At 54.2% G+C, this 26,419-nt stretch overlaps 1 protein-coding gene across 7 annotated transcripts; it reads right to left on the bottom strand.

Moving 5' to 3' along the window:
• Positions 1 to 2,150: 2,150 nt before the first annotated feature.
• Positions 2,151 to 13,339, bottom strand: Mafk (MAF bZIP transcription factor K). Of its 7 annotated transcripts, none has more exons than XM_063234022.1 (3): positions 13,197 to 13,339; positions 6,014 to 6,102; positions 2,151 to 5,212 (listed from the first exon to the last, which is right to left on the bottom strand). In XM_063234022.1, the coding sequence occupies exons 2-3, from the start codon at positions 6,056 to 6,058 to the stop codon at positions 4,781 to 4,783; spliced, it is 477 nt and encodes a 158-aa protein (XP_063090092.1). In that variant the 5' UTR covers positions 6,059 to 6,102; positions 13,197 to 13,339; the 3' UTR covers positions 2,151 to 4,780. The 7 variants fall into 7 exon arrangements, with proteins under 7 accessions (XP_063090092.1, XP_003470114.1, XP_063090095.1 ...); XM_003470066.5 differs by having other exon boundaries at positions 6,023 to 6,102; XM_063234025.1 differs by lacking the exon at positions 13,197 to 13,339 and adding an exon at positions 11,133 to 11,149.
• Between the last annotated feature and the right edge of the window lie 13,080 nt (positions 13,340 to 26,419).

Below are 26,419 nucleotides of genomic sequence, written 5' to 3'. Positions count from 1 at the left end.
CTGGTACTCCAGCAACAGAGCACAGGGGGCTGCTCACGAGGCCCGCTATTCTAGAGTCCTCCTTGTTCAGACAGCTGCCCATGGTGTGGCTCAGAGCACTATGAGGCAAAGAGCATGGACTTTGAGATCAGGAGCCAGGCAATGTGCCACCCTAGGGAGCCAGAGTGGACACCATCCTCCAGCCAAGCCTCATGTTGGTCCCACCCTTCTGCAGGTGGATGAGGTCTCAGGGCACAGCCTCCAGTGCCTGATCACAGAGGGGTCACAGGCCTGTCTTCTTCCGTCCTGCCCCTTACTCCACGTGCCCAAAGAGCCTCAGGCAGGCCCTTCTTTGGAACGGGAAGGGCCAAATGGGCTTGGCACACAGAGAGCAAAGGCAGCTGGGATGGGATTGGAGGAGTTCCACTGGGACCTGGCATGAGTGGTGTCTCCCCACAGGGCATCCCAGGCACAGGGGTGAGTCTGAATCCCACAGCACAGGCAGGCAGGGGGGTGGAGCTTGTGTACAGGAGACAGAGAACAGGGCATGAGGATCGAAGTAGCACAGCAGACAGGAAAGCCTGGCAGGCACCTCCCAAGGATGGGGCCAGGTCACCGGGGGAAGAGGGACTTGTGCCCCAAACCTGGGGACTCAGCCAAGTGAAACTGACTGCAGTAGCAGCTAGAGTGGGGGCCAGTCCCCACTTTCTTCCTCCTGGCCCAGGGCCAGGGGACTCAAGGCCAGCAGTTTCTGCTGGGCGCCTGGGCTGCTGATAAGATAGGGTTCCTCCCTGTGCCCAGCTGGAAAGATCCACCCCCACCCCCACCACCTTATCATGCCCTTTGTATCCTGCAGGCTCAAGAGGCATCCCACAGGCTTGAGGGGGACCATGCTCCCTAGAGATCTGGGAGTGTTTACACGCTGGCTCTATTCATGCCCAATGGATGGCCTGAGGAGCCCGCAGCCCTATTCAGGACAGTAGCTGCTCTGGGGGACCCTCCTGGGAGCCTGACACCATGTGAGCTCCAGACGGAGCCCTTTGCTAGACCTGACAGCATCTTGGGCTCCTACATGGAAGCACCCACATGTGTGAGGAACTGACAGACACTGAACCCGTGTGAAGTCTGGGGCAGGCGCCTGGAGTCACAGAACTGGCAGAGGCTACCGGCCACCTGCTCTTCTGCAGGCACCTGCGCAGACCCTGCTGATGACAGTGAGGCTGTGGGCTCTCACCACCTGCTGGAGGGAAAGACATTGCAAGAGCGGCCTGAACCGCACATCCAGGCTGAGCTCTGCCAGCTGCCTGGCAGGAAATGTGAGTGCCCCAGAGGAAGGAGGACCAAGAGCAGTGTCTTGGTCTCATCATCACTGATGACTAAGTGGAGCTCTGAGGATGGCCCAGCCATGGGTTACAGGAGGGGGCTGCTGGGCAGGCAGAAGCTTGCTGTGGCCCCACACACTTCCATCTGTCAAGTGGCTCAAGTGGGAAACCCCAGAGGGCAGATGCCCTGCGTGACAGCCTGGGTCCCCTTCACAATTCTGTCTGCTCACAGCCTCCAAGTTGGGCCTAGGATCCTAAATCCCCCAGCTCAGCTCCAAGGGCTGGTGTCACGGGGCCCTGGGGGCAGCCACGGGGAGATCTGGCCTCTGGGGACTTGCTATAGCCCCTCCCTTGCCAGGCATCATGTGCATCCCACTCTCCTCAGTTTGGGTTGAAGGCAGGACTTGCAAGGGCTCAACCCTCCTCCACACACTGCCCTGCTGCCCCATGAGACTAGAGGGGTGGGGGTTGCTCACCAAGGGAGGCCAGGCCAGGACAGAATCCAGCCAGGTCAGTCTACCTGCCCCAGATCTAGTCAGGCCCTCAGCTTTCCAGAGTGGTTCTTAGGCCACTGTGGGAGAACTTTAATCTCTGCCCCAGACTCCACCCTTCTCAAGCCTTGGAAGCTCATTTTCAAGCTCACCCTGCTGGAAAAGGGGTTCTGTGGCTCCCAGTTGTATTGCAGAGGCTGCATCCATTGTCAGAGGCCCCTGGCAAGGCAGGCTAGGAAGCTCAGGAACCCACCAGCAACCTAGCTAAGCCAGAGCAGAGGAGGACAGTGTCCACCTCAACTCCCAACTTGACTCCCCAGCACACGCCACATAGGTTCTTGGCTCCAAGAGTCAGGTCTCCATCAAAAGAACCTGAAACCAGGACGTTCTTTATTGCAAAGGTACAAAAGCAGTCACAGCGGCAAGATGTACAGCAATAAATTAGGTGGTGACCATGAGACAGGGTCAGCGTGGGCACAGACGAAGGTCCACAGCATATGATCTCTTCTCAATAATTTATATTGGGGAAAAAGTAGCACAAAAATAAATATTGAAATGAACTGTGAATAGCAGGTGGCCAGGACAGACTGGGCCATGTATGTTCTGGCCACCCTAGCAGGCAGAGTCCTACCTTTTTGGGAAGTTCAAGGTGCCAGACAGAAAACAAACCCACAAAAGACAGAGGTTCTTGTCTTTCTCCTTAAAAACAATAATTAAAAAAACAAATATATTTAATTGTGACAATGAAATTTCAAGGGTCTGCAAACAAGCAGAAGGTGCTGCTTCCTTCCCAGGCACTGGCCCAAGGCTCTGGGTGGGGACGGCAGCATCATGCACCCTGGAATCAAGGGCAGGGCACCATGGGCTAACAGTGGGCAGCAACCCAGGCCAGTGGTCACCTGCCTGCTGTATCCTACAAGATGGGGACATGGACCTCAAAACTGGACAGAACTTCCCTGATGGGCCACGCACAGCACCTCTAGGGTCAGGCCTTATCCAGAGCCCAGCGTGACTGGCACCATCTGCAGGCAGGAAGACCAAGGATAGGGAGCAGGCATCCTTTGTCCATAGCAAGCAGCAGAACCCAGGAAGGAGGGCAATTTGTCCCATCCCACCCACCATCCCCTGAAGCTCTGCACTAACAAAGACCTACAGTATCAAATTGGAAAGAAAAAATTGTTATGAAAAATCTGTAAGATAAAACGTGTATATAATTATATATATATATATATATATATTTTCTCTTTCTTTAAATATTTCCCCATGGTCCTTACTGATATCCAATATGGATTACCTACCATGGCTATGGTAACAACAGCTTTCTTAAGTGCCCAGTGGGGCCTTTGCTCTTTGTGGATCCCACGTGCCTTGGGCTATACCCTAGCTGGCCCTCAGCACCCCGGGGCCAGGATGTCCAGCTGCTATATTCTGATGCTGCTGCAGACTCCCAGACACTTCCATCCACTCCTAACAGTAGACACACAACTAGGCCACAGCCCTTGGGGCTGTCTGTCCTTTGGGGCTATCCACTGGCCTCCTCCCAATGTGACCAACACCCTGCAAGTGAACTTGGCAGTTTGCGGGTCTCACTACGTAGGTGGAGGGCAAGCCATGAGGAAACTGAAGTCTCTGCACTACCCCTGCTTACCACACATGTGAGCTTCTGATGGCAAAACACAGGGCTGGCATCCCACCAGCTCACAATGGTGGCCCTGCTGAGGTCCCTGTCCCAGAGGGGCCCTCTGGTGATTTCAGGGGAAGGAAACCAGAAAGATTCCAAGAGCATCAGCAGCTTAGGTTTGTAGGGTGAGAGCAGGAGGTGCCGATAACAGTTAAGCACCACATTGAAGGCCTGGCTGGGCTGGACACAATGAGCCTGTCCCAGCCAGTGCCCTCTGACCCCCACACAGCACTTCCCAGGCCTCCTCCACATCCCAGGACCTGGGTCCCCCTCCCTGGCTCCTGCTCCATCCTCCCCACCTGACAACTCTGCCTTCTCCCACAATGGAAACTTTGATGACCACTGGCCTGTGCTAGAGTATCCTCCACTGCCACCTCCATGTCTACCAGTAACCTTGAAGTCACAGAACATCTTCCACTGCCACCTTAATGTCCACCAACCTCTTCTCTGGACCACAGCAGCCCTTCCCTTCAGGGCCCCCAAAACCTACTTCTCACCCACACTGAGCACAACTAGCGAGCAGTGACTCCAGGAAGACCAAGCCTGCTCTCTGCTGACTGCTGGGAGACTCTTGCCTGCATCTCTACCTCTGGGTCAGATCCTGTGCCTCCTGGGTTGACCTCCTTGGGTCTCAAAACACAGAGACGTTCCACAACATGCACACTACACTCTGACACATACTTGACAGGCCTTTCCCACCTCCAAGGCTGGTGCTGTGGCCATGACTGCTGTGATGGCAGGCAGAGGAACAAACACACACTCACATACTCTCTCTCTCTCTCTCTCTCTCTATCTCTCTCTCTCTCTCTCACATCCTTGGACAGCCCTTCCCGAGTCTGCCTCACAGAGCCCAGGCGTGAACATAAGAACTAAAGCAGGTCACAGTGCATGTCCATGGGGACATCTGGAAGATCACAGCTACCAATAGGCCCCTTGCTGTTTAGGGTGGCCGGAGTTTAGTGGGGGTTGGCTGGTAGGATGGGGCCTACAGGGTGCTCACAGAGGCATGTAAGATGAACCCCTGCACCTGGCCACAGCAGCTTGGCACCCTGTGGGGATGCAGTGCCTTGGGACTCCAACTCTTGCAAACAGACACATCTAGGGAGAAGGGATAGCATGAGTGTGCGTGTGGGTGTGAGTGTGCACGTGGGCAGTGGGTGGCACCAGCTTGCAAGAACCTACACTCCATCCTGGGCCGGCCACCAGTCCTGCTGTCCCTGCCCTTGGCCCCAAGGGGTCCACAGTGCTTAGATGCTCAGTTTGTGGGGATCCAGGAGCAGGCATTGGGGACGCGGCCCCAGCAGGCACTAGGATGCAGCTGAGAAGGGCACAGAAGTAGAGATGTCGGCGGACTTGACGATGGTGATGACGCTAGTGGTGGCCACCTTGGTGGGTGTGATGGGTCCACGGGCCACAGTGCGGGCAAAGGTCTGCAGGGCCTCATACTTGGCCCGTAGGGCATCGAGCTCCAGCCGCATGCTGCTGTTCTCACGTGCCAGCTTCTCCACCTCCTGCTGCAGCTCCACCCGCTGCCGCTCCAGCTCTTCCTTCTGTGTCACCCGTTTGATGCGGCAGCTGGCTGCGTAGCCGCGGTTCTTGAGTGTGCGCCGCCGCTGCTTTAAGCGAGTCACCTCCTCCTTGGTGAGCCCCCTCAGGTGCTGGTTCAGCTCCCGCACTGACATGGACACCAGCTCATCATCGCTGAGCACCGGGGCGTTCTCACCCGCCTCCTTCTTGACCTGTGGGGCCACAGAAAGGGTCAATACCAGGAGAACTTAGGATCCCTGAGGACTTGCCCCGCAGAGTCCAGAGACTCAGCAGTGTCTCACCTTCTGCCCAGGGAGCAGTGCAGCACCACAAGGCCACTCTAGGTAGCCCATTGGCCCCACTGCTGTCACTGTGGCCCTCTTTGAACATGGAAAACACACAGCTGCTCCCCAGGGAGAGCCAGTCCCCACCTCCCATCACTTCCAGCCCTCAAGCTCCAGGACACACCTCCATGAGGAGTCCTGCCATGCATTCTCTCTCACTGGTGATGAACACAGGCAGGAGCCCAACAAGCCTTTCCTGCCACCCACTCACCAGGGAAAAACTGGTGTCTAGCAAGGGGTTACCTCAGGGGGAGGGGCCCTAGGATGCAAGGCCCATACATACATGGAGCTCCAGCTCTGTGCTAAGCTCCCAGGGGATCTGATAAGAAACCTGGGCCCAACAGCATCCCTGGTCAAGGAAGCTGAGTGGAGCCTGGGGTCAGCAGGGGCCAGGCAAAGGCCACTTACCCTGGCCAACCACATCTGGTGCTACAGGATGAGCTCAGGCAGACACAGACCTTGTGAACACAATCCCTACTTTCCCCTTAGCCTGGACCATCTCCCTGCACACCAAGAACTTATCACCCACCTCCCCAGCTAACGACTTCCTCCCAGTAATGTTCCCATCTGTTCCCAGGGATATAGACTCTTCTGCATACCCAAAAACAGCCCTGGGAAGGAGGGCCTTCTGGGGCCTATATGGGGACAGGGGTCCCACTTGAAGCTCACCTGACTTACCTTTAATGCCTTATTCGGTTTGGGATTCGTCGTCATAACCTGGGCACAGTCACCAGGGCAAAGCCGCTTAGAAATCGTACCTGGACAGACACAGAAGGAGCACAGGAAGCTGGAGTTAGGCCTGGCACTCAGGAGCAAGGTGCCTGGGGAACCCAGGTCTGCCTTACTGCAGCCAGGCAGGCACGGTACTCTAGAGACACCCTCAGGAGTTCTCCTCGGCTCAGGGACACCTAGTTGCCAGCATCAGCCCAAAGAGAAGCCAAGAGCCCTCTTGCCCCCAGGTCTGTCAGAACATGCTGCCTCTTGATGACCACCTCCACCCATCAGTGCTACAGGGTGACCACTGGGCAGTGGCAAGTGTTGCATCTGGTGTGACTCCCCTCCTGAACTCAGACAAGACATCTGCACCATGACAACAAGGTGCTACATCCCAAAGACCAGAGACCAACCGCAAAGCCACCTGCAAGAAGAGTACATCTGACCCCAAATACATGTGGCTGGTCGGCTCCCTGGGGACAAGAAGGGTCCTTTCAAGGGGCTCCTGCCTTTGCCAAGTCTCACCCCCAAGATAAACAGGGAAGGCCCACTTTTCTCACAGGTACCTGGGACACCTAACTAGGTGAATGACAGTGCAGCTATGATATTACCACCTCACCCCAGTGGTTCAAGCTCCTAGTGGGAAGCAGGTTCAGAGGCTGCAATCAGGGACAAGGGGAACCGAAGCCACCTCTTGGGCAACTCAACTGTCTGGTGGTGGGAGTTGTCCCTGCTTCCTCCTTGACCCGCCCTTCTCATTCTCCAGTTTGCATTGTGTCACACATTCTAATCATTCATGAAAAACCCAGCCAAAGCATCCCAGGCATGATTCCCCTCTGATAGTTGCCATGGTGACCTTGGGCCTTAGCCAACCCCTGATGGTTGTCACGGAAACAGAGAAGCCAAGAAAAAAAGAAAGAAGAAAGAAAGAAAAGAAAAGAAATCATGACTCCAGGTCAGGACTGCGCATAGACATCACAAAGTTGTCAGACAGTAAACAAACTCATTCATCCCCAACAACAGTGCTAGGGTAGGGGTGGGGGTGGGAACCTGGGCTGGGCTCACCCCTCCCAACATTCCAAACTCAAACCTGAGTTAGGCAGCAGCAATGCTGGAGAAGTACACAAAAGGATGCAGACTTGAGTGGGGCAGCCAGCGTCGGGGCTGAACCTCTGGTGTGGCCCCAACTCCATACCCCCCCCACCCTCTACTACCAGAAGGCTGCCAACCTGAGACGGTCTGGGCTTGGGGCTTTGGGACCGGGCACCCTGGTCTGAGGCAGGCCTGAGAGAGCTGCAGATGTCCTTGCTCTGAGACCGGAGAGACAAAGTGAGCACCCTGATGGCTTACACCTGGGCCTGAATGGGATGAGCAGCAGCTCTCTGTGACTCCACTGGGAGGTGAGCCCTGCTTTCATGACAAAACATGACTCCATCTCATGGCTGGCATACAGTGACATAGAGACGCCACAGCTCCTACCACCCTGTGAGGGACTGTAGGCGCCAGGAGCCTGGAAGCGGCCTGAGAAACTTTCCCGTGCCCAGGGAGGAGGGGCGGGCATCTCTTCAGCCAGCGTCAGTGACATAGCTATGTGGTGAGTCACCGGCTGTTTACAGAGCCTGCTCACATTCCCACACAGGACGCCCCTCCTTCCCCTGGGGGCCCTCGGGCTGCGGAAAAGGAAGGTGGTGGGAAGGGGCCTCTGGTTGGGCCTTTGGGAGACAGGACTCTGAACGCAGCCCAGAGCTCAATGCAGGGCTCTTTCTACTAAGGAGATGCCTTCATGACAAGTGTTGGGACATGGAGGTGGCCAGATACATATAGGACAGGGCTTCAGGCCCCAGGGGACCCCACAAAGGTCGGCTGACTCTCTCTACAAGGTCGGGGTACCAGAGTGGCAGGATGAGCCCCTCCCTGGCTTGGACCCCACTCTATGCTGGCCTTCAGCCCACCACACCCACCTTACATGGCTTCTGGGTCTCCAAGACCAGTGAGAGAAAATCATTCCACAGGGCCCCTGTGGGGTCCCAGCAAAGGCAACTAGCAGGGTCTGAGCGTAGGGCATTTTCTGCTTCCTTGGCCATCTTAAGGATGACACTCGGGGACTGTGTGGATGTAGACACACTGCCTACCTAATGTGCTTCTCTGCTGTGATAGAACTTGGAGATGAGTCTGCCTTTGGGCCAGATTCCCCAGAGAAATGAAAGGGTGGAAGCAAAGGGTCCAGAGATACTCCATTCCTAGCCCCCAGCCCTTGAAAGCCTGGGATTGGTCTTAACAGGTGAGGCCAAGAAAGAAGCTCCTTGCAGGGCTCCTGGACCACACCCGCACACCACTCCCTGCTAGCTCCCATTCCATCATGGTGTCACACAGACCATGCTTGCTTCTTCAAGCAAGGGACCCCGCTCTGCAGGGGAACCCTGGACCTTCTCTGGAACGACTTGGTCACCATCTGCCCAGCCAACTCCTCAGCAGCCGGCTTGCATGGAAGGCGAGGCCTGGGTAGGCTGCAGGTTAGTTCTGCTTTCCTAGCGTGATGCACTTTTCATGAACTGAGTATGTGGGTAGGACAGGGTTGGTTCTTAGCCATGCCCAAAATACACAAAGTACATCTATGCAAGAAACAAAGTTGCTTTAAAACATCAAAGGCAGAAAGAAAAACCAGTGGCCTTCAAAAAGAGGATGAGAGGAGAGGGTTTGTGGCTTTGTGTTTGTGGAGTTGTAGATCAAACTCAGGGCCTCACACATGCTAGGCAAGTCTACCACTGAGGCCCCCCAAGTCCCAAAGAAAGTTTTGTATATGGGAAAATAGTAAAGTAAGATTTCAATATACTCTGAAGCCAGGTATGGTGGAACACACCTGTAATTCCAGCACTTAGGAGGCTGAGGCAAGAGGACTGCTATGAGTTCAAGGTCGAAATGGGCTATATACTGAGACCCTGTCTCAGAAAACCAAAGTAAAAAAAAATAAAGAGAAAACCAAATAAAAACCTCTGAAGGGACTCTGTAAGACATTAACCCTCATGGAGTCTCAAGACCACAGGAAAACCTGGAGAAAGTCCTCTCCAAGCCCTTGAGTTGAGGACAGCAGAGGCAGGAGATCCTGCCAGGCAAGAGGACACTTGAAGCCCTCAGTCACAGGAAGTCTCAGGGAGGTCCGCTTCCCTCCCACCCTGGCCCAAGGTGGGTATCCAGCCTCAGCAACTGGTCAGCACAACAGAAAAATCTCTTCAGCAATTTCTGGGCACAGCATTCTGACCTTTCTAACATCTACCAGCCCATGCCACGCAAACCCGACACTCCTGAGCTGCTCAGAATTTTGGAAGAGTTGCTGGTGACATTAAGGTCCAGCCTGGGACCCTGGAGCTCAGAATTTTCACTGAATGAAGCACTCCGTGACCTAACAGTGTCACTACTCACCACTGATCCCAAGTTCCCAGATAGCCGCTTCCACATGCAGCACCTTGCAAGCGACTGCTGCTCTAACTGAAAAGATCAGGTTTTCAACCCAGAGCCAGAAATGTCATTGTGAGGTTCATCTACACAGGTCAGAAGGTCTGTCACCACATCTCTGAAAGAGAAGGCCAGCCAGCAGTTCAGGAGATGCTAACTCAGTGTAACTGAGGAGTGGAGGTAGTGGGCTACCACGCTACTCCAGGACAGATCAAGGCAGAAGGCCTGAGTCCCACAAAAAGCAGAGCAGCACCTTACAGAAGACTTGAATCCTGAGCCTGGACACCCTGAGATCGGGACAGGTAATCCAGCTCGACAGCCTAGAAAAGACCCTTTTAGAAAGCAGGACAGGCAGACAGCTGCCTCCCACTATGAAGATCATTTTATACTTCTCAACCTCCATTGTGGCTACTCCGCTCAGGAGCTGGGAGCCTGCACAGAAGCACCCAAAGCAGAGCACCCTTCCTAAGGGCCATGGGGCAGGTGACACTACACTGGTACCCAGTGAATACGTGCCATGTAAGCAGGTATTGGCTAATTAGAGCCCCCGCTGGCCACACACTCCTCCTGCCTCAGCACCAGCTTGCATCCCCACTGCCCCTCCCCAGCCCACACCAGCCTGCAGCCTGACCCTGGCAGGCTGCCCTCCGGCAAGCCACAACTGTCTGCCCAACTTGGAGGACATCTGGTCACCTTGCATTTGGAGTCTGAGGAAGCTGTGTCATCCCAGCTACATCCAGAGGTGACTCAGGCAGTGGCTGCCACACCACCAGCAGGCTGCATGGCACCTCTCCTCCAGCAGCTTCCACCTCGTGCCTCCTAATGTCTCCCACCCCTGGCTCACTAAATGGTTACAGGGTGCCAGTTCCCCTTCAGGATTCTGTTCTCATGTCCTGGAGCTCCAGCCAGCTCCCACCCTCCACACCTAGCTAGATATACCTCCTGGGAAAACCCAAGGGCAAGATCTGCCTGTCCCTCCACCACTTCTTCCTCTGTATCTCCAGTTTGAGTAATGATACACCTTCCATGATGTCACTCAGGTGCAACTGGCCCCCAGCCCTGCATTTCTCTTCATCCTCTGTGCCATGGCCCAGCTTTCATGACCTTGGTCCCTCGGTTCTCCTGCCCAGCTGGCAGTCTGGGCCCCACTCAGGCTTTAGCTTCTGTCCAGGACCCAGTTTTGATTTAACAGGACCCCACCTTTGATCTCAGTTCCTCACATGCAGCTCCCATTGGCAGGTTGAGGCAGTCCCAAGTCCCTCCTGAGCTCCCCAGCTCTAAGCCCTGTTACCATTCAGTCTTCCTCCAGTGGACCCTTCTGCACTGGGCACATGGTCCCCATGCTCCTCCTACCCAGGCTTCTTCCAGAAAGCCCTCCCAGCTGTCTTCTGTGGAGTAGCCCATTGTCCTGAACCAAGTCTGGTTCTAGAACTTTCTGTTGACATGTTGCCTTCTCCATTGTATGGAGGAATATGCTACCTGCCCTGTTCACCACAGGGTGCTAAGAGGCTGGAAAAGATCTGGGCTCAGGCAGAGTAAAGGGGTCTCAGGAAAGGTCAGCTACACTGGAGAGTAAGCAGGCTCCCAACCAACCAGATCTGACTCCCGCTCCCTACCAGACCTGGGCCAGGTAAATGAACTTCATGATCAGTCGGCTCTGCCTGCCTGCTGGCTCTGAAAGTCTATGGTTTTCAGATAACGCTTTCAGTTTCCTGAAACTGTAAGGAAGAGGAAACATGACGAGTCTGTGACTTATAAAAAGCAAAAGTAAATACCGGAGCAACATATCTTCCATTAGCAGAGAACAGGGAGGTTGGGGAGGGGAGCATGAGTCACTGTTTACTGCTCTCAGGAGCAGCCACACAGAGAATTCTCCCAGCTGGCCGCATTTCCCGTGTGGACTGAACCCGAAATCCAGAAAGTCCACTTCAGAAACCTTTAGACTCAGAAACAGCCAGAACTGAAACAGGCACAACTTCTAGGTCTAGACAGCAAGCAGCTTTGCCCAAGAGTGTAAACAAACCCTCCAGCCATCACAGGGCCCCAAGTGAAAGGCTGAGTTGTGGACAAAGAACAGTCCAGAAAACAGTCTTACTCCATGGCAGTGGCCCAGCGGGTGTGGAGAAGACTGGAACACAGAGGGCCTTAACCTTCGTAAGGTTCACCAGTACCCTCTGCCCAACTCTCAATTCAACAACCACCTGCAAAGTACGCAACCCTCAACTTGGAACCAATCCCTCTAACTTTGACTTGGTTCAAATCAAAAGGCAGATGTATTCCAGAGAAACCTGGTTTGCTTTAATAAACGCTGTATTTAAAATAATGAAGTCTAGTTTTAAGTTATAACAGCAGAGTCTCTCCACCAAGGTCAAACTCACACTTTCGAACTTGACTACCTATGGAGGGAAGGTCTCATAAACAGAGTTGGCTATCCACAGTGCAGTCCCGAGGGCTGCACAACCCAGCTCCACCAATTCTGGTCCCAACATCTGATAGCCTCCCTGGCCTGCAAACATCCAGGAACATCATAGAACTTGCCCACTGTACCAACTGCGACGTCGCAGGCACAGCAAGACCTCATTAGGACCCCCATTAAGGGGCCAATCCAGGGAAAAGAAGGGATCTTACCACACAGATTTCTATCATGCTGTCACTGTGGAAAGTTTTGGGCTATGCCAGGGACCCGGCAGAAGGATGGATTCCTGCTGATCTACAGGTGTATGAAGTGTTAGGAGCATCCATTCTGCTTTGGGTTCAGGAAGGGAAGTGAAGGCACACTCACTCTTAGGAGATCAGAGAGAGCTGAGGGCTGCCAGCCTCCCCAAACCTGGCCTGCTCCACGAACAGGCAAGTTATATGCCATGGAACAGACTCTCCAGATCAAGGTGTGACAGCGAGGCTGCCAGGGGTCTTGGCCCGACTGGCTCTTCCTAAAATAAGACAGGCAGGCTCCAGAGACCATTAGGCTTCTTGGGGTACGTGGCTTTCTACATGTGCTTCTGATTTCTCCTGAGCTCACAAGCTCCAAGTGTGCAGAGGCACACACACTAATGCACTTGTTGACTAACACGACCGTGGCCCAGAACTGGCCTTTAGGGTGGGAGAAGCCTTGGACCCTGATAACACCTGACGAAAGTGACGGAAGTGACACACTCGCCCAGATTGTCACCTGCCACCCTCCTCACACACAGCTACCACATCTCGGCCTTCCTTCCGGCACCCCTAGTAGGTCAGCTGACTAGAAATTGGCGCCAGCCACTGTGGCCTCCGGGAGAACCGGGGTCACCGCTGCTCCCCAAGGGGATTCCTGGTAGGAGGGGTCGGAAGCCTGGGCTCTCCCCCCACCCCGGCCGAAGCAGGGGGGCGCGTTGAACTGACGCGCTCCGCACGTGCTCATGGCACGCTCAGGTGCTCCCCCAGGTGCGCCCTGGCCTCCATGGAGTCGGCGTCGGAGTGCGGGTTCGGCCCGCGTCGCGCGGGGCTCTGAGGCACGTGCACTGGCCCAGGAGTGTCCGCGCGGGACAAGGGGCCGTCGGGGCAGGTGTGCGCCCGGCGGTCCCACGTCGGACCGCCTGGCGGCCCTGGGTCCCCGAAGCATGACTCAGCGGCCGAGCCGCCCTCCTCGCTCGCCCGCCAGGCCCCCGTGGGGCACTTCCCTGCCCGTCCACCGCCCTCTCTCCCTCACCTGGCGTCGCGGACCGCGGCGAGGCGCCTCCTCGCGGGCACGCGCTCCCCTCGCGCTCCTTCTCTCCAGCTCCCAGCGGACGCCACCTCCGCCCGCGCTAGCGCTCCGACTTCGTGAAGAACAACAAGTCCCGCCGTCCGCCGTCCGCCGCCCGCCGCCCGCCGCCCGCCGCCAGCCGCCGGCTCCCAGACTGACACCGCTTCCGGGATCGCGCGTCAGCGCGCGCCTGCCCCGCCCACCGTGTTAGCCCCGCTCCTCCAGCTCGGTCTGACACCCTGAACTGCGCTCCGCCCACTACGCTGGCCCCGCCCCACCGCACGTCAATGCCACGCCCGTGGTTCCGCCCCTCCCTTCATTCCCCAACCGATCGCCACTTTTGCTAAGCACGTGCAGGGTCCTGCGGAATCCACACGGGGACTCCTCGAGGCGCATCTGGGACTTGTGTCCTTCCCAGCCTGAGGGATTAAAGCGGCGCTCCAGGGCTTCCGGGGCTTTCACAGGCTGCACGCGCAAGCTGGGCACTGAGGCACCCCGTGTCTCTGATACCCCAGTCACCCACCATCTTTTTGGGGTGTCCCACGCACAACCAGCATGGAACCAAGCTCGCTGACATTTCTCCAGGTCACAGGTAGAGGGGAAAGTGGGCCAGGCTCTGGGAACTCGCGCAAGTCACACCATACACTCTGTGGGCCTTCAGAGGAGGGGAGCCTGGCCACGCTCACTAATTCCCCACCTTTGACCAAGCCAGGATGGAGGAGAACTATTTCTTATCTTGTCGAAAGATGAGAATGTGAAGATCGCTGACTACCATCTACCTACGTGCAAGGTCAGGGGATCCTACCCCAGGGAAAGTCTCAGTAAAGGTAGGCTTGAAATGGGGTGCAGATCCTGAAAGCCTCCCAGTTGGGCCAGCCCTTGGGGAGCCACCTCTTCTTCCTGCTGCAAATGAGAGGCAGAGCTGGGGGTGACCTCCTGAGTCCTAGTGGCCAGAAGGCTAACATTTCTGGGTCCCTCTCAGAAGGAGCTGCCTAATAAAGCCACACTGTTCTGACTGCTCACTACGTAGTGACAAGGACATACGCCAGCGTGCACACACACATACACACATGCACTCCGATGGGGCGTCTGTTTTCCCCAGTCCAGGGCCCTGGGTGTGGGGCACAACCTGGGAACGTGGGAGCAAGTGCAGCCTGTAAGGTTTCCAGGTGGGGAGTTTCCAGCGGCCTTCTGCCCTAGCTCCCGGTGCTGTTCCACAAACGGCCAGCAGGGCGGCCCTTCCTGTTGGGCACTCTGGGGACCTCCAGTCACTCTGGACAGGACCTCACTCCACCAAGCAGCTGCTGGCAAACAAATCTACAAGGCAGTGGCAGCAACAACTCGCCTGCCCAGGACATTTTCTGAGGGATCCCTTTGGGACACGAAAGGTGTTTCCCTTTGTCCTTGCCAACAAGCTAGGTCCTCCTATGCAACGCCAACACTGCCCTGTGACCAGTAGGCAGGGATTCTTTGGCTTTCCCTGTGTCATTTCTCTAATACCGTCCGGAGCTTTACACATTAAGGGCTTATCATCAAAGCAGCACCTTATTGGCTCCTTGAAGTCCAGAGGCAGAAGCAGGCAACCCTAAGCCAGGTGTGGTGTTGCACCCCTGTGATCCCAGCCCTCTGGAGGCTGAGGTGAGAGAATGGCAAGTTTGAGCCTAGCCTGGGTAACCTACTGACTTAGTGAGACCTGTCTCAGAAAGTTGGAAGCCACAGGTCACACATAGTCATAACCGATTCTGAAGGAGGGGTTCTCTTCTTTTAACTTCTTCGAATTGGGTTTCTTGACTTGACAGTAGGCTTTATACAAGACCATGAATTTGAACTTTTAAACAAATAATACCACAACAACCTGATGACTGTTTATAAAAAGATAAAATTGGCTTGGGCATGATGGCACATACCTGTAATCCCAACACTCAGGAGGCTGAGGCAGGAGGACTACTTTGAGTTTGAAGCCAACTCATATATATGGGCTCCATAGTTTTATTTATTTATTTTGTCTTTTTCATTTTTACCGGTACCGGGGATCAAACTCACAACTGCCTGCTTGCAAGGCAGGCACTTATGCCGCTGAGCTAAATCCCCAGCCCTGATTTTTTTTTTTTTTTTTTTTTGAGAGTGGGTCTCGCTGTGTACTGCAGACTGGCCTTGAGATCACTTAAGTGTTGTAATACCCCCAAAAAGGCCCCGAAATGAAAAACGGGGCAAGGTGACATCTTTTTTAAAAGAAGTGCTTTTATTTTAGCTGGCCCAGAGACACAGTACAAATGGAATTTGCAAAGCTGTGCAACTGAGTTGGAATTTTGACTGATTTTTATAGTTCATTTATGATTAGCTCATTGATCATTAAGTACATAGCGATGAGAAACAGAAACAAGGTAGGCCTTTGTTCCCCTTTGCTTGAGGTAAGAGGCATTTCACAGTGAGTGGTTAGCCAGTTCATAGCCCTTGGTCTGCCAATTCCAGGAACATTTGTCTCTCATAAAGGGAACAATGGTTGACACAGTATCATTTGTCTCTTACAAGGGGAACAAAGATTGACACAGCAAACAGGTTACTGGGTTGGGGGTGCGGGGGAATGAACAGAACAGCATGACTATGCAGTCAGTTAATTTATAACAATATGGTCTGTGCTCCAGGTACATGGTTACTAGGGCTATAAGCATAGAGCATAACGTTAAGTAGCCCAGGCCAGCCTTAAACTCGTGGTGATCCTCCTGCTTTGGCCTCCTGAGTGCTAGGATTACAGGCCTGTGTGGCCATACCGGGCTGTAGAGTACATAATGAGTTTAAAGCCAGCTGGACCTACATAGTGGGGTCCTATTTCCAAAACAAACAAATAAAAAAAGAAAACAAACAAGATAAAGTTGGGCCCACAGTTTATCCACACTGTTGCCAGTAATCCTCTTTTTTTTTTTTTTTTTTTTTTCCAGTCCTGGAAATTAACCCTGGGGCCTTCTACCACTAAGCCTTTTATTTTTTGATTTTCTGATTTTTTTCAACAGGATCCCATTGTTAGCCCAGGCTGGCCTTAAACTTGTAACAATCCTCCTGTCTCAGCCTCTTGAGTGCTGGGATTACAGGCATGTGCCACCATGCCCAACTCATGCCCAGTTTATTATTTTTTAAATTTTGAAACAAGGCCTCTCAATAGCCCCAGCAGAACTCAAACTTTCCATTCTCCTACCACAGCCTCCCAGAGTGCTGACATTACTGGCATATATGCTATACAAATTTTATCACAATAAGAAAAATATATTACATCAGATGCAGTGGTGTAACCTGTGACCTCCACCTCCTCAGAAGGCTGAAGCAGGAGGGTCACATGTTTGAGTGCCTGGCGGTTCTGGATATGTGTTCCTTAGTATGGCTTTATGACCAGGTGGTGTAGGTTACACCCTGATAAACTGTTTCTCTTTGCCCTGGGAAGGGTCATGTGACAGAGCCTTGCCCGGGCACTGCAGGATCTGACCCTTCACCCAAAGCTGGGCTAGAGGAGAGGAAGCCAAGTGTTCCAGAAGGCTGGGCACCTGAGAGGGGTGAGGTTGCCCTGCCCCTCTCCACGAGGCTTAGCGAGGGCAGTGGGGAGACTCATGTGGCCGTGACTGAGGTGGAGGAGAGGGAGGGACACGAGGTGCTAACATCAGTCACCTTGTGGGAGCAGGTGAGCAGAAGTGAGCAAGCCCTAGCTCTGGGGTTCTAAGCCTCAGGATCCCCATGAGCACTCACCTGGAACTGTACCCCAGAAGAGGGCCCTGGAAGCTTGGAGGGGCCAGACCCCAGGAATCCTATAGCCTCTAAGGGCATCAGTAGAGCTTGGCTTTCTGGGAGCTGCTGGAGGCCCAGTGTTTATGGCCTGAGCCTGGGAAAGGGAGCACCCAGGTGTCATCTGCTGACGTCAGAGCAAGGCTCATGCTTCAGTGGCTGGCCGCAGAGCACATCGAGGACCTGCCCACCACAGGCACATGGGCCCTGTTCAACCTGGGGTGGGGCAGAGACTGGGGCAAGTGTCCACCCACAGAGGTAGCACTGTGCCCTCAGGAACATTCCAGAGAGCACCCCCACTCAAGGATTCTAAGTGGCCAGCCTGGTCCTAGCAGGCCTTGTACCCACAGCAGGGACCGGGATGGAAGGCCCTCTGCTGGCTTCCAAGTGAGGGAGGCAGTCCAGTTTAGACCCGGGGAGGGCAGCCTTGAAACCACTTTTAAGAGTCAGGCATGGCAGCTCATGCCTGTAATCCCAACACTGGCTGTGAGAGGCTGAAGCAAGAGGATGGAAGGTTTGAGCCCAGCCTGGACAACTTAGCAAGAACTTATCTCAAAAAAAAAAAAAAAAAAGAAAGAAAGAAAAAGGACTGGGGATGTAGCTCAGTGCCAAGGCCCTGTGTTCAATCCCCAATACCACAAAAAAAAAAAAAAAAAACAAAGCCCAGACTCAGCATTGCATGCAGCCCTGCATCTGAAGCTGACCTCGCCTGAAAACCTGTACTAAGGCCTTGTGTTCTGTGATCCCCGTGGAGGGGAAACCACAGAGCTGTCTGGCTGTGTTCCTTGGAGGAAACCTCAAGCAGGCAGAAGTGGGCGACTGAGAACAGCGGGACTGGGACAGGTCCAAGTCCAGAGGGCTGAGAACCAGAGGCTGCGATGACCAAGAGCAGTTGATGCCCAGCTCGAGAGAGCATCGCCCTTCCTGCTCCTCCCTATACTGTGAGCCCTTGCTGGGTTAGATGATGCCATATACACTGGGAGGGCGGGGCTTCTTCCCCCAGTCCACAGATTCCAATGCTGATCTCCAGAAGCACCCCTCCACATCCCCAGGAGGGATGCTGTAACCCCAACTGGGATCCGTTAGTCCAGTGATGTCAACACAAAAACAACCATCACAGCAACCAGTTCTCGGACTCCGACGCCAGTGGCATTTAGATCAGTTCTAGTACCGTGTAACTACCCCAGTCAGCAGGCCTCAGAGGTTAAGGACTTGATCCTGCCCATTTATGTTTTGAGACAGGGACTCAGTAAGTTGCTCAGACTGGTCTCAAACTTGGGGCTCTCCTGCCTCAGCCTCCCAAGTAGCTGGGATTCCGGGCTTGTACACTGGTCCAGGCTCTTTATTTCTTTTTTAAGCTTCTAGTGGTACCTGACATTGGATTCAGGGTCTTGCACATGCTATGCACACACTCTGCACTGAGCCATACTCCCACCCCATTTTTATAATTTCAGACATGTGTATGATCTTTGAAGAAAATTTGAATAAGCCTGCACAAGGAACCAAATCATGGCTAACCCCTGACAATTATGTTTTGTTTTATTTTGGGCCATTTTGCTATGTAGCCCAGTCTGGCTTCGAACTCCCAGCAGTCCTCCTGCCTCAGCTTCCTGAATGCTGGGATTACAGGCATGGGCCACCATGCCCAGCTGAAGACAGTTTGATGGTGCACGGGGATAATGAGACAGAAGATGTAGTCAGGTCTGCCTTGGGCAGGGCAGAACAGGGTCAGTGATTTGGGGGTCTTGGTCAGCCCTCCAGACCCCTGAAAGGACAGGAGAGTGTGGAGCTGAGTCTTGGCTTTGCCTGGAAGAAGGACCCCTCTTAGCCCATCCAGCTGTGCCCTTGACTTCTGCCCTCTTCGCTTCACCACAGCTCACTGACTGGTCACAAGGCATCTGGGGACTTCCACCAGTCACCCCACCCCACTCCCACAGCCTCAGCCTGTAGGGGACATCTGAAGTGTGGGTGGTGTGCTGACCATGACAGTGGGAAGGGCCTGCAGGGCTCGCTGCTCCTGGGATTCTCCCTCTCCCAACTCCCACACTGGTTCTCGAACTGTGTTCCCCAGAACCCCAGGGTTCCATCAAGATGAATCATAAAGAGGAGCCAGGCTCCCTGCTCTGGCCCCCTCTCGTCAGTGTTTCAAAGACAAGGAAGCCACAGCCATCTTAAGATAGGGTTGACTGGGTCCTTCTCCCCTGTAGTCCCTGTGTGGCCTCTACGTGTAGCCTTTGCCCTAGGGGTCTGCACTAAGCGGGGAGGGGTATCCTGTGTCCTGAGCAGCAGAGTGAGGCAGGTGCTCCATCAGCTGCTTGCCTTATCGTCATGGGACAGAAAGAAAATCTGAGGTTAGGAGAGGGAGGGCACACATGCCTGTCCCCTGGCCAGTTCCTTGCCATCCACCAGCCCTGGGGAGAGGGTTCTCTCACCACATAGCGCCTTCCCTCCTAGAGCTCATGAGGCAGAGGTGACTGCACTAACCCTGCCTTCTCAGACATCTGCTACACGAGTGGGCCTGGGGTCTCTCAGGGTCAGCAGCCCCCCTCCTGCCCAGCAGTCTGCCTGTCCCTGCTGTCCCTCCCCGTGACAGGGACTCATTTCCTCGTGAGCCTGCCTGGGCTATTTCTGGACAATTGTTGGAAAGCATGTCCCTGGCTCTGGCCAGAGGCTGCCTGCCTGGGCTTCCTCTTGTCAGCCAGGGTTTGCCCGGGAGGGAGGCTAGCTGCCCCAAGCGGGTCTCAGGTGCCAGTGCAGCAGCCTCTGCCCAGGAGTCTAGTAAAGGATGATCTCGAGCTCTGCCAGGGCACAGGTGAACACCAAGCTGTTACCATGGGGACCTGGCATTTAAGTCCTGGTCACACCAACTCACAGCTCTCAGACCAGTCACCAGGGGTGAGGCTTCCTGCTGGGGGAGTTATTTCTAAATGCAGTAGGCAGGGCAGCTGGGGAGTGACCAGTCACTCCCTGGTGTAGTGTCTCATGATCCAGCCACGGGTCCCAGCAACCCCAGGAGGACAAGACCTCTGTGTGTCCATCTGCCACATAAGTAAACTGAGGCTAGAGAGGAATCAAGGCTAGAACCAGCGACCAATAAATAATGAACCAAACTCCTCCAGGATGTCCCTGGGCTGGGCCCTGTTCTGTTGGATCTGTGGCAGTAGACTGGGGCCCTGGAAAGTGGCCATGACAGCATTTGGCCACCAGCAGTGGCCCTAGACATTAGGGGATAGGACAAGCCATGTACTGGGCAATCAGAATCCCTGCCTATGTCAGCACACCAGGCAATGAGGGTGACAGACCAGGAGAATGGTCGCCCGGCCCCACTGCTGTGGAGCTGCTTGGTGCATGTGGTAGACAGCAGAGACAGAGTGGCCAATGCCATCTGTCACTTGGGTGAAGATGGCTATCCACCTACAGCATCTCAAAAGCCACCCGAGTGCTCAGAGGCAGAGAGCACTGGGAAGGGATAGGAGGATTCAGGGGCACATAGTGAGGAGCTAGCAGGTGTGGGGAGCAAGGAGAGGGAGGTGCCAGCTTGCCCAAGGGGATACAGGGGAAGGAGGGGACACCCAAAGCAAGAGCTTTGAGGTGGCCAAGGACAAGGCAGTGGCCCTCATGGAAGAGAACAGCTCTACTTTGGGAGGACTGGCCAGGCCCGAGGTCTGCAGCAGGACATTTGGGGTCTGGGCAATCTTGTGTCTTTTGTCTAGTCCTCAGTGTTCCTCTTCTTTGTCCTCTGATGATAGCAGGACAGATCTGGGTGCCATGGTGGGAACCTCAGACAGGACCACACACACAGCCCCCAGGGCGAGGGTTTCCAGCCAGGGAGGAAAAACGTTTCAAGAGCACTGGGTGCAGAACTGGAGAGATTGGATGATTGGCCTACAGTAGGCCCACAGTGTTCTGAGAGGGGACCTCGATGCTGGGGATGCTGCCCCCAACCGTGCCAGCATCAGTGTCAGGTTCAAGGTGGCAGCCAGTGGCAGCTGCTTCCTGGTGCAAGGACAGTTAGATCTCATGCAGCCACCACGTCTGCCCTGGTTTTGATGGGGATGGGTTCTGACCTCCTGCTGGGCAGTGCCTCAGTGGGCCTGGAGGCTGAGCTGCCACACGGTCTCTAGGGGAGAACAGTAAAGCTTTGACTTTCAGCATACCTTGAGGTCACAATAGAGTCCTGAGGATAGGAAGCCCTGGGCTTGGCGCTCAGCTCTCTGGCTACCCTCCCTCCATGTCTGGGAGATTGCACACGTCCTCCACCCAGCCACGGCCTCTGTGGAGCAGGTGTAGACCCTGGGCCCCAGGGCCCAGAGATCAGTCCTGCCCTGAGGCAGGAGGCAGGGAGGCAGCCGCAGGGCAGACAGAGAAGGACACGTAACCCTCTGTCAGGATGGCATCTGAGTGCTGGGGTCCTATAAACCTTGGCCAAAGCTATTTAAGGAAAGAAAGGAGAAGGGAAAAGAAAGGGGAGGAGAGAGAGAAAAGCTGGAATGGCCCCCATCTCTAAGCCCAGCTACTCAGGAGGCTGAGGCAGGGAGATCACAAGATCCAGGCAATTTAGGAAGGCTCTGTGTCAAAAATATGAAAAAAGGGCTGGGAATGTAGTTTAGTGCGAAGACCCTAGAGTCAACCCCAAGTACTGCCCCCCCCAAAAAAAACCAAGCAATTGGTGCTGAACATATACAGACTTTTCCCCTTGCCCTTATTCCCTGCACAGCACACTGTGGCAGCTGTGTATGCAGCACTTACATTGTACTGGGTACCTTAAGTCTTACAGAGAAGGTTTCAGCACCCAGGAGGCCATGCCCAGGTCTTCGCAAATCCTATGCCATTCTGTAAGGGACTGGGCCTCCCCGGGTTGTGGCCTCTGCAGGATCCTGGGACTGCCCCTTGGGTGAGGGCCAGCTGGAAGCTGATTCCAGGCAATGTTAGGTGTTACAGACACCAAAGTGACAGCTAAGTCTGTTGAGGGCCAGGCATTAGTTGAGGGGCCATAGTGGCACAAAAGTCAGGAGTGGTGGGAATGTCTGCCTGTAGGGACAGCAGGCACCCATGCCCTGCAGCAGGAGCCAGGCTGGGCCATCCAGGAATGGGGCAGTGGAAAGGGAGAGCAGGTCATGCAGCCCGGGCCTGGGGTTACACAGGGTGGACAGTGTCCCTTGAATACCTGCCCACCCGGAACCTCCAAATGGGACCTGCTTGGAAAACAGCATCATCACAGATAGGGTTAAGGCAAGGATCCTGGATTAGGTCTGGCTCAAATCCAATGACGGGTCCTCACAGGAGACACAAAAGGAGCAGGCACATAAGGACACAAGAACAGATGGTCAAGTGAAGGCAGAGACAGAGGTGAGAAATGGGGCCACAGCAGAAGGCACCAGGACCACCAGGAGCTAGGAGAGGACGCAGGAAGGAAACTCAGAGGGAACCTCAGGCCAGGTGGGTCGTGACAGTGGCCACAGAACAGGACAGAAAGGTTCTTCCCCTGGAGGGCGAGACCTAGCACCTAGCACCTAGCACCAGACAGCAGGGCACCCTACCAAGATGCTGGTCTTTCCTCTTCCACTTCCTCCTGTTCTTCCTTCTCCTCTTCTTTTGCACTACTGAGGACTGAACCTAGGGCTTTCACATTGAGCTACACCCCCAGCCGTTTTGTGTTTCATTTTGTGACAGTAAGTCACGAAGTTGTCCAGGATATACTTGAACTGGCGATCCCCCTGCCTCAGCCTCCCAGAGTGCTCTGGCTGCTGTGGGGAAAGGGCCCACTGTAGAGGCCAGCAGGAAGCAGCAAGCAGGCTGCTGGCAGTGGTAGCTGGGTTGGCACAGCTGAGAGGCTGCTGCCGGGCTGGGGAAAAGGAGGAATTGGGAGAAAGTGAGCAAACGGTTTGAGGCAGCAAATTTGGAGAATCCGAAACGACCTATGGCTGGCAAGGGGACATGTGACAAACACTGCATCACTAGTCATCGAGGAAATGAGTGAAAGCCACAGTGAGACAGCACTACGCTGCATTGGGTACACATTTCCATCGTGTGTCTGAGGCTGGATGTATCAACAGGAGGCAGTAACCGGGCAACCAAACACACGCAGCAGAGTCAGACGATCACACATGATGTGGATGGAGCCCCAAGTAAGCCTGCACAATGAGAAACATCAGACTAGGAGTGTGCCCCGTGGGGTCCCATTTCTACAAATCTCTGGAAAGTTTATGCATGGTGGCGCATGCCTGTGATCCTAGCAGTGTTGTGAGAGGCTGAGACAGGAGGATGGAAATTTGAACCCAGCCTGGGCAACTTAGCAACTTAGTGAGATTCTGTCTCAAAAAAAACCCAAAACAAAACAAAACCAAAAACTGAAACTGTAGCTTAGAGCAATCTCTATAACTCTGAAAAAAAATGAATGGATGGCAGGGCATACTGGCATGCACCTATAATTACAGCAGTTGGGAGGCTGAGGCAGGAGGATTGCTGCAAGTTTGAGGCCAGCCTGGATTACAAAGAGAGTTGAAGCCCAGCCTGAATTGCATAGTGAAACCCTATCTCAGAAAAGACTACAGGGCCAGGGATATAGCTCAGTGGCACAAATGCCTGCCTGGCAACTCTGAGTTCCATTCCTGGTACCAAAAAAAAGACAACAAAATTGCTGGTATCTGTGCCTAGATCCCCAATCCCCCAAAAGGATGCACAATGAAGGCCCAAAGGAATGAGAAAAGAAGCATGATTTTTAGGGCTCCAGGAGGATTAAAATCCTCTGCAGAGTTTGTAACTCCGCTAGCCAGCCGCCAGCTGCCCCACTGACCCTGGGGAGTCCGTACTTACTCAGAATAAGAAAGGAGTGGAAACCAAAGAAAACCTGAGCAGGATCTTGGAGGGGGTCAAGGACCCCTCAGAGCAACAGACGATGCTAATTAAGGAGAACTATCCCCACAAAGTCTCCAGGTGGCCTCAGCTGTGGCCTGTCTTGGCCCCTGAAGTGTCTCCTGTTCTCAGTTCAGCCATTCCTAGGCCACGCCACAGCCCTGCACACGTATCCAGCTTCAACAGCTCCAACACAAAATGAAGAAACAGGTGGATACAGGTTAGGCCAGTGAGCCGGCAGAGCCCACTGCGCTCCATCTGCCCGTGAACACAGACAGGTTGGGTTTGGGTCTCTCTGCTCATGTATCTCAGGTGATAGAAATGTTTGGGCCTTGGGGACCCTTGGAGGCCCAGGCTGACCTCCAAAGCAGCTGGTCACAGGCACCTTACATGATGCCACCTTACATGGTCACAGGCATGTGCCACAACTGCCTCCCCAGGGGACAGGGAAGCTGAGACTGGGAAGGATGGACTATAGTAAGGACAGCCCTGGCAGCAGAAGCAGAATTTGAACCCAGAGCCCACTGCACACTGAGCTGCAAGTGCATGGTGAGAACTAAATGCCACCTTTAGGGCAGGAAGGCGGGGAACTCAGAACTGCCCTCTGGAGTGGGCATGGGGTCTGCGGAAGGAAGGGCAGCACACAAGAAAGGACCGCAGCCAGGCAGGGTGGCTCAAGTCTGCAAGACTAGTACTCTGCGAGCTGCGGAAAGAGGACTACAAATTTGAGCCCAGCCTAGGTAATTCAGCAAGACCTTGTTTAGAAATACAAAATAAAAAAGGGCTGAAGTTCCCAGTAATGTAGGGAAAAAACAAAAAAAAAACCATTGCCTGCTGAGAAAGGGGTGGACGGAGTAGGGATGGGATGGACTGCATAATCTTTGGTACCTATTGACGTGTGCTCCTGTCAGTGTTTCACCTATTAAAACATAATAAATGAAGATCTTTAATGAAAATCAAATCCCCCTTCTTGCTTTGCCTGGTACTGGCTGCTGCTGGGAGCAGGGTGAGGTGAGGTGGGGTGGTAGATGGGGGCAGTTCCTCTCTCAGAAGCTCAGGACTGTGACCTTGACCCAGAGAAGACCTGGAGTTCTGTCCTTGTCCTGGCCAGAGACTGGCCTCCCTCCCACCTGCCCAGGCATTCCAGGGGGACAATCCGGTCTCTTCCTGGGACTGGCCTTAGGGGTAAGTGGCTGGCGGCACTGATGCTGAGGGGGACCAGATGGTAGGCAGGGTGCAGAGTGTGGCCATCTATGCTCTGTAGTGCCCAAGCTGGGGATTTCAGTTGGCAGTTGTTGTAGTCAGTGGTTGTGCAGAGAATAACTAGAACCAGGACACAATTTATAATATTATTTATAATGGTCACCCAGAGTTAACACAAAGTGCAGGAAATCTATCCACCTCACTAACGACATACAATAGTTAGCCAAGGGGCTGAATCCCACAGCAATGTCCTGCATGAGTCCAGATGAAGACTCAGAGCTCATGACAATGCCTCCCACGAATCTAGCTGGAGGTCTAGAGCCCACAAGAAGCACCTACACCAGTCTCTTTTGCGGATCTGTGCTGAGAAGGCCCAAAGGTCAGCAGTGGAAACCAGAAAGTCTATGCCAGCAGAGTGAAGGAGCTTGCTGTTAGGTTGAGGGTTCTACTGTTAGGTCTGCTGTTAGGTTGGGGCCAAGAAGTCATGCTCATAATAAAGACCAGGGCTGTCCTGAAAAGCACCACAGCCATCCTCAGCGACACGGAGGTCCCAAGCTCCTCTTGACAATAAGCCGTCAAGTATGTGCCAGGAAGCCAGCAGGAAGAGTTTGCTTGGAGATTAAACCGCACACATCTTCCCCTCCAGAGCCAGGAAGCAATGCTCAATGTAAGGACCGGAGCTCCCCCAAAGTGAACCACAGCCACTCACCAACAAGGTCCCAAGCTCCTGCAATGACAACGGTCAAACTCACACTGGGAAGCTAGTCATGATGAGCTCCTCCAGGAGAACCATCGGCTCTAACAGCAACATGTAGGAGAACCCACAATGCCTCAACGCCTCGCTTCTCCTTCTCCATGTCTCTATTTATGCTGGCAACTTTCCTCAGCTGGAACATCTACACTCAGCACCATGCTGATTTAATTCAGCTGGCATTAATTGATCAGTTTTTAATCCATAACAGCAGCCCACTCTGACTTTAGCTCCTGCCATTTGATGATTGGTAGAAAACCAGCACTCTCTCTTTTCTTTTTTTATTACTGGAGATTGAACCCAGACCCTTTGCACTGAGCTACATTCCCAGCCCTTTTTATTTTTTGAGACAGGGTCTCACTGGGTCACTAAGTTGCCCCGGCTGGGCTAGAACTTGTGACCCTCCTGCCTCAGTCTCCCAGAGGGCTGGAATTATAGGTGTGCACCACACTGCCTAGTGAGGACCCTGATTCTTGAGGCCATTTTTCTCAGCTAATTGTCCTCGTCTGCAGGAAGAGGCGGGAGCGCACTCACTGCCAAGTGCCTTGCTCGGGAGGAGGTGGAGTGAGGTGTTGCGGCGTCCCGCTAACCTCCCGTCGCGAGAGGG

Source organism: Cavia porcellus, unplaced genomic scaffold, assembly GCF_034190915.1.
Source record: "Cavia porcellus strain 051 isolate PalLab524CR breed Dunkin Hartley unplaced genomic scaffold, mCavPor4.1 scaffold_23, whole genome shotgun sequence".
NCBI classification, from domain to species: Eukaryota; Metazoa; Chordata; class Mammalia; order Rodentia; family Caviidae; genus Cavia; species Cavia porcellus.
Note: the sequence above shows the minus strand (reverse complement) of the source record. Positions and strands in the feature narration are given on the sequence as shown.